General features: G+C 46.4%; 1 protein-coding gene across 2 annotated transcripts in view; it reads left to right on the plus strand.

Annotated features, from left to right (window-relative positions):
• Positions 1-7,424, plus strand: part of LOC142591482 (phosphoenolpyruvate carboxykinase, cytosolic [GTP]-like) — a 65,558-nt gene extending 58,134 nt beyond the window's left edge. For both annotated transcript variants that reach the window (XM_075703818.1, XM_075703813.1), the window contains exons 8-10: positions 796-891; positions 1,681-1,922; positions 6,781-7,424. In XM_075703818.1, coding sequence (XP_075559933.1) covers positions 796-891; positions 1,681-1,922; positions 6,781-6,999 — 557 coding nt within the window. In that variant the 3' untranslated portion in view covers positions 7,000-7,424. The remainder of the gene's footprint in view (positions 1-795; positions 892-1,680; positions 1,923-6,780) is intronic.
• Positions 7,425-8,091: the final 667 nt, after the last annotated feature.

The following is an 8,091-nucleotide window of genomic DNA, read 5'->3' on the forward strand; positions in this document are numbered from 1 at the left end:
ATAAAGAAATTTTTTCTCCCAATTATCCTCGCTAACCGCAAAAATTAATCCATGTCCCACACGAACTAAGGAAGTTTGGGAAATTAACTTTTGCAGAACAAATTATGGGACCCAAATGCTGAAACAAGAACTTCCAGAATTCCTAAACTTCCGTCGCACAAACCACATGAATGTTGTGAGAATGGACAAGGAATTGCGTGCCTTTTTTTCCCTTTTATAGCAAATCTCCCAGTTCCAATGATTTCTACCGGTTGTAATTCATGTACTGTCCTCTGCCTACCTGTCCTAACCGCAAGATATTCTTGTTGTGTATGTAACTGTTTTTCTATTTCTTAATTTACTTCTTTTTAACTTGTGGATTAATTAACCAGGACTGTTGTGTGCGCATTTTGTTGTGAAGACTGCATGGAAAAATGCGTGCAACCGTGACTGTTGCACACTTTCTGTTATTGCAAAGACTACCGTTTTTTTTTTTTTGTTATGCTGTTCCATGCTTGCACTGTACGCTGCTGAAAACATGTCACATGTATTTCATGTTGAGGGGCAGGAGCAAGTCAAGCTTTTTTTCCTAGCCTCCCCCATCTCAAAGTATGGAAAATAAAGGAATTATATTAATACTTGTGTGCCCTGGTACAGAGCAGCAACTTGGTGAACGAGATAACCATTCAAAGTGTCATGATCTGAATGCAATTTAAAGTCATGATATCCCGAAATCCCGGAACCAAACCAAGTTTCTCATTTTTCATTTATACTGCTAATGTTCCCTTGGAATTTGTTCCGGTGCTTCACTTGCAGGTGTTCCATTGGTCTATGAAGCTTTCAACTGGCAGCATGGTGTTTTCATTGGATCAGCCATGAGGTCTGAAGCTACTGCTGCTGCAGAGCATAAAGGTGAAATGGGTACACATTTACCTCAACTATGCAGGCCTTTTACGGTCACACATAAGCAGTGTATTATACATACTTGAAAATAAGCTGATGCGAGACTTGATTTGTCAAACCTCGCTTGGGGATGGTGCTTCCACATGTTGGGTTTGTTGACTATGTAATGGTGGATGAATGGTAATGCACAGTTCTACATCTGGCCATTTTCAACCACTTCATGTCACCATTATTGTTTAAGGAGAAACGCCAGTTGTGATGCTGAGAGCTAGACTTGTGAACCACTAGCTTTCATACAACTTGCTTTTTTTACAGTTTGTGTAGTGTTAGTAGTGTGTGCAACATAGACTTGGGGAGGGAGAGAGAGAGAGTGCCTGCATGTGTATTTTGAGGCAGCAGTACAAAATACAGCTTGAGTTATTCTTCACACGCCATGTATCTTGCTGAACCAGCTTTTTGCTGCCAGTCAGTGAAGTGTTGTCATGTCATCGTTGTCATTGTTGTTGCATGCAGTTGGGGAGTTTGCACAGGGTTGCACAACTTTAACAGCACAAAATTGGGGAAACTCGGGATTTTGGGGAGTAACTGTTTTTGCATAACTGAGTTAACAGCCTGAGGAACTGCTGATTCTGCCTTGTTGTCTACTTAAAATGATTTTTCTGTAGTCTTTACTATTACAATTTTTCAGTGTTCCTTTAAATTTGAGCAAATGCTTAGTCGTGCAACAGAATCCTGTGTGAGGGGGAGCTCATTCTGTTCTTTGCACTTGCAATACAACTTACTTTCATTGTTTTGCAGGCAAGGTGATAATGCATGACCCATTTGCCATGCGACCATTTTTTGGATACAACTTCACAAACTACCAAAGGCATTGGCTGAGCCTTGGTACAGAGGCAGGAAGGAAGCTTCCCAAAATCTTCCACGTCAACTGGTTCCGCAAGGGCTCTGATGGAAAATTCTTGTGGCCTGGCTTTGGTGAAAACAGCCGTGTGATCGACTGGATCTGCCGTCGTGTGGATGGTGAAAATGGAACTGCTAAGGTAGGCTGTTCCTGTACTTTAGCAAGGTACTGCTACTAGTTTATAAACATCTGTAATTGCATAGTAACTTGCTTATAGTAATACATATTACTCGAAAACATGAAGGGGGGGGGGGCAATTGTGGCACTGTCACATTCACCAAGCATTGAAATTATGATGCTTCTTCCAATGTCATTATATGGTAGTAAACTCGTTGAAGTTGTTAAATCACGAGTACAGAGTGGAGTTCGGGATGCTGGCAACATCTGTTTATGGTTAAAGGGGGCATGACATGGTCATCCAACAATTTGTGGTTTCTTGCGAGAAATTGTAGCAGAGGATTTATGATGGCTATGTACGCATAAAAACTTGGCAGTAAAAGCACATTTCTGTTCAAAATATGAGCTAGAACTCGCTGGCTCTAAGCTCAGTCGCCCACCGCCATATTACCAAGCCATGTGTGACGTAATGGACTGCTTGGAACTGAGCCATCGTCTGCTACAAAATCGGCCACCGCACCATGCGAGGTTGGGGCGTTGCCATATTTGCTTCAGATGTCGCATTCCATGTCTTCGACACTGCCAATTTCATGTGGTGAAGCAAGTGCGGAATCTTTGAGCAGCATATGCAGCGATGGCGTAGTATACGTTGCGCATTTTGACTTTGACCCGATCGCCACCAGCTCAAGTGACAAAACATGGCCTCAGAGATTCGCGTGCACTGGCTGGCTTGCGCAAATCTCGGAGGCCATGGATGAAGATCGCGTAGTAAACGTAGTCAACATAGATGGCGGCATTGGCATTGCGCTGAATGCTGCTGGCACCTTTTTGCAATCTTGATATTTCGTGCGTTCAACACTGCTTAGCTGTCCGTTCACGGGAGGTGAAGTCTGGTGTTACTTCGCACAGTGCAAATTGTTACGCGCATACATTGTTTGCTGGCATGCATTTCTCTGAGATCCGTACTCAACAAAACTACAATATTAATCTGCCGCGCGTTCCCACCAGTTCTTTCTTTTTACCACTGTAGTTGTGTGCAGCATATGCAAACAAATGCCTGTGCAGATGTGTCCGTGGCGCAAGGATTCGGCACGATGTACGCTTTGGCTGAACCTTCACTTGAACTTTCTTTGTTGCGCCTGATAACCATTAAAAAAAAAAACAAGGCTAACGTTTGGTCGAGGCGCTGCCTACCGGATGAGTCTGTGCACGAACCTGGTCAGCATCGCGTCTGGCTACAGCCTCAGCTTTTTTACGGGTATCCCAAACTCGGGGAGCAGGTGCAAATCGTTGTTTAAGCTGCCTGGCGTGAAGTGTTCCTAGAACAAAACAAAAGCATCGGATAATCGCCAGTCCTTCCTGCCCACATTAATCTTCCAAGCCTTAAGTTTGACCGGCTCCTTGGGGAACCTCAAGTACGATACGGAGCACTCCTTGCTCGGTTCGCTCTAGCACCCAACACTGCTACATAGGCACCGTGGTGGCTTTGTTTCAGCTGCTACAAGTTGAACAATTCCAGTGGCAAACTGAATAAAGCTGAAGTTTCTCGCGTGCATGCTGTTAGAGTTGTCGGACGATCTCGCCGCTGCCACCAGTTGAAGGGGTTGAAGGTCGTAAAGAGGAACTTGGGAGGAACTAGGCGTACAGGGTTTATTTACAGTATTTACATTTTAAACAAGAGATACAGTCGACAGTCGAGCGTGGCTACCAAATGGAGCACGCAAGACGAAGCATACAGTATGCGAGCACAAAGCTCCAAACACGCAGCACAGAACACACTGACGAGCACGCTGCTCACAAGCACTGACGAGCACACCTAGCAGCCGACAAACTGCCGCTTGTAAACACTCTGTTCTCCCTAGATCCCTAGGTGAGGGAAAAGCGGCAGTTCACCGCCAATTCGTAGCGTCCAACGTCAACGAAGTTGACCCGCCTTTTTGGAGGAGGGCTCGCACACACACGTACGCACTTTGGATTCCCAGAACCCGAGTTGAGAGTGTCCTCGTAGCCAGGTGGTCACGCCTGACCCCAGCCGGCGCCTCTAAATTCCAGAGCTGCCTTTCTCCTGTAATCACCACGAGTGTCAGCAGAATTCAACCCAGGGCCCACGTACCGCAAAGCACCCTTTTGTTAGGGAAGCTCTTCTTGCTGCAGAGAGACCATGAAGACCCGGCAAATCGACCAACAATACACGGGGCGCCAAACGTGGCCAGCCCTGCTACCATCGCCGATTCGCCGAACGAGGTGCATGGTGGATTAACGCTGCCGTAGTCTCCAGTTCTCCGAAGGAAGTTTATGGTCGGTTAGAGCTGTCGTCCTCGCTGATTCTCTGAAGGGCGCCACCACCGCGGGTCGATTGAAGTACGTGCAGCGGGCTGAGATAGCTTTGCAGAACAGTACCCCTGCAGGCTGATCCTAACAATGCACAGCTGACACGCAGATTCTTTGCCGGAGTATACAATATATATGCTCGCTCGGCAGGCATGCGGCCTGCGACATCATGGCTCGGGAGCATGCCAGTGTTCCCCCACTGTTATGCCATTCGAGTTCAATTACAAGTTGCGTGCTTGCTCAAATGTGCTAAAATTTAGCCAAGTTGTTCTTATCTCTGTTCTTATCTAGATTATCTCGCACAATACAGATTATGATTGAAAATTGGGTGTCATGCCCCCTTTAAAAGGAAGCTGCAAAGTCTGTAGAATTCAATAAGACGCTCATATACGGATGCGGGAACCTTATAAACCATGCAGGTAAAATTTTGGGGGGGGGGGAGATTTTTCACTTAGGAGCGACGCAATCGCCGGTTAAAATCGCTGACGATGCAAGCCTAGACTGGAAGCCGCGGCGTAGTGATGTCAGCACTGGTGTTCCGTTCCTTCGCAGTCTCCGCGACCGTGCTTGACCATGCTTGTTTCTGCGTGCGTGCCGCCATAATCTGCTTCGCTCGACCTTGCACTCCTTTGTGTGTATGTAGAGTGGTAGTTGGCATGCGCAGCATCAATTGAAGTAGTGGGCTGGTCATGCCGGCGTTCTGTGCAGCCTACGGTTGTATGAACACCAGCGGCCGCGACAATGTTCCTATGTTCCATTACTTCCCGCAAGACAAGAAGCTTTCAGCTAAGTGGGAGGCTGCTGTGAATCAAAAGAACTTCAAGCGCTCAAGAACAACAGTGCTGTGCTCTAACCACTTCCGGGACGACGATTACTACCAGAGTTTATCAATAATGCGTGAATGAGTGAGAGTACGACTTGCTAGCAGGCTTTCTAAATGCAGTGCGACAAGGTCGGGGCAACGAACATGCAAAGACAGGACGGGTGTGGGCAGACAGATGGTAACTGGGTCTTGGAAGACCTTATAAATACATAAACTCGTACACACCTGGATTTTCATTTACTGCTAGCTCCTTCGTGTTAGCACGCTGAACGGAAGGTGCATGTTTAGGTATCTCCCACCCTTGACGCAGGTTTCGTCGCAAACCGCCGTTAATTTTCTATTCATACATGTGTTGTGAAACAGCCTACATGCAGCTGCCATAACGCAATGCAAGTGTGCAGTTGCATGTGTTTGAAAGCCGGCGCACGCCAGGACGCTGTGCTCCCCCTTCTCTCGCGCACAGAGAGAAACTGGCCATCTCACGTAGCCGATGGAATTTGCCGCCTTAACGGCTCCGGTTCCGAGTAGCGTGCGGATGGCACGCTGACGAAGGTCACTACACGTGCTACAAGAGCCGGGAAGCTTTTCTCGCATGTAAATCGTCTGTGTAGATTGCCGACAGCTTTGGGGCAGCGCACAAATTCCGACGATCGCATCCCCGCTTACGTTCCACGAGGAGGCATCCAGGAACATACCAGTACATTTGTTTGGCCGGCAGCGAACTCACTGGATCACTGAATGTGGCTTTGCAAAAAAACATACTTGCCTAAGGACATTTCTAACACGAGGAGATGCTCACCCTTCACTTTCGTTCCCGTAGAAAGCACTGCTTGCTACCAGCATCCTTTGCTTCTTGGAGAGGCCGGCTCCTCGCAGTCGGCTCGTACATGTAGGGAGCAACACCGAACTCCTCGGAGAAATGCAAGCTCTTGAAATTTACCATAACTGTCTTGGCAAAGCGGCGCCAAAACATCTTGCACCGTGCTTCATGTGTAGCAGCAGCAGCAGTCGGTCCGGACGAACACTATTGTTGACGTCGCAAGGCGCCCAACCAATCGCAGGCGGAAACGAGGCGCGCGAGCTGCCCATAGTCTGCTGCAGTTTTCGTCGAAATAAAGTATGTTTGCGCTTTCTTTCGCTCAATTTCGATGCGATATTCAAAGTAGGAGGGTTGAAAACCATTACATACAGCTCTTCACTCATTTTTTCTGGAAAACCCTTCAGCTTCCCTTTTGTCAACGGGAAAACAAAGCCACCGAGGTTGGATGGCTATATCCAGCAACTCGCTACTGAAAGTAGTAGTAAATTCTACCCATGCTCAAGTGCACAGTTTGGGGCATTGAGCTTTCCCACTGTTACTGTTCCATGATGGCTTTGCCACCTCACCAGCTTGTCCACGGTGCATGATTTATTGCTTTTCAACACTGTAGGCTCATATGTTTAGCCTGCATAGTCTCTGTGTGTAAGTGTGCAGCCTCTCGCCTTATTGAAGTAAAGTTCATAGATTACTGTTTTTTTTTTTTTTTTTTTTTTTTTTTTTTACTTTGAACGAGTAAGCACTGTGACCTGTTCTGTGCTGCAGTTGAAAATATTAGTCTGTTTTAGCTTTTCTGCATAACTTGGTTGTGGCAGTAATAATTTCTAACCATTAGAGCTGTTCGATGCTGTTGTGAGAAGTTCTGACTGCAGTCAGCATGAAAACATCTAAAACTTTTTTCCACTTTAGGAATCTCCCATTGGCTACCTCCCTTCGGATGGAGCTTTGAACCTGGATGGCCTTCAAGAGCCTGTGAACATGAAGGAGCTGTTTGATGTGAACAAGGACTTCTGGCTTCAAGAATGCAGTGAAGTTCGCAAGTACTTCGACGAACAACTTGGCAAGGACCTGCCCAATGAAATTTCCCAGGAGCTGGAACAGCTGGAGCAACGGGTGAAGGCTATGTAGGCTCCGTAAAGCAATCCCCTCCGTTGTCTCCCCCATATCCAATTTAGCCTTTGTGCCATGACAAATCGCCTCAAGCTGCCTCATGACTGTAGTTGCTAATAGCCAGTTAATTACAGGCACCACATACGTGATTAAGGTACGTTACTACTTTGTATGATGTACTGTTCATGAGCAACATTCAAGTGCCTTTTGGGACCACACCTGATATAATGCGCAATTCCATTTGGAGAGAATTCTTACATGCTCTCCTGGCAGTTTTGCATGCCAATGTTTTAAACAGACTATGTGGTCTAGTCTATTTCAGAAACTTGTAAATAATGTGAAAATTGTTTTTATTTATGAACATTTTAGCTGTTGGAGCAGGTTCTAATGCCTCCTTGGGCATTTTCTGGAGAATAAAGAGTGAAACTATTTTTGACGCAGGATATTTGTCTCATTCTTTCACCCTCTGCTTATTCACGGTGGTTTGTGATGCTTCAAAGTCTGGCAGCTCGTGACATGAACTTGGAACTGTGTGCTCAGTGGAGCTATTATCAGTGTCTCCCTCAATTTGTTAAAGGTTTTGTACATTCCAGTAATGGCATCGAGTCAAGAATGTGCCTACCTTTAAGGGATATACAGTATAGGCTACTTCAGGATGTCCTCGTTATGCTCGGGAGTAGGTGAGCAGTTTATATCCAAGTGGCCTTCATGGGGTGGAGTGGGGTGGGGTGGCAGCTCTTGTTGTTTGAAACCTGTGCATGATTGCAGAGGTGGAGTTCTACTCTTCAAAGCCAAAATTTATTTCTATTGTGCTGCAGTCATGGCTATTGCCTTCAAAATAGTTCACAATGGCCTTTCGTGTCAAGCTACAGGCCCTGCAGGGCTCAATTTTGCGAGCCCTGATGCGACAGCAGCAACATTCTCATGTCCACCATACAGACCCGTGCAGTGGAATAATAGTGCGTGTGCATGGGTGGGTTAGTCTGTTTATTTTGGACTAACTGCCATTGTGGGCATGCACAGCAATATTGGTACATGCAAACCATGTCAACACTCTCCAGGGAAAGCAGATTTTTACATGGTGCCTGTGCTGAAATTGGCCCTTTAATG

Source organism: Dermacentor variabilis, chromosome 1, assembly GCF_050947875.1.
Source record: "Dermacentor variabilis isolate Ectoservices chromosome 1, ASM5094787v1, whole genome shotgun sequence".
Lineage (NCBI taxonomy): Eukaryota > Metazoa > Arthropoda > Arachnida > Ixodida > Ixodidae > Dermacentor > Dermacentor variabilis.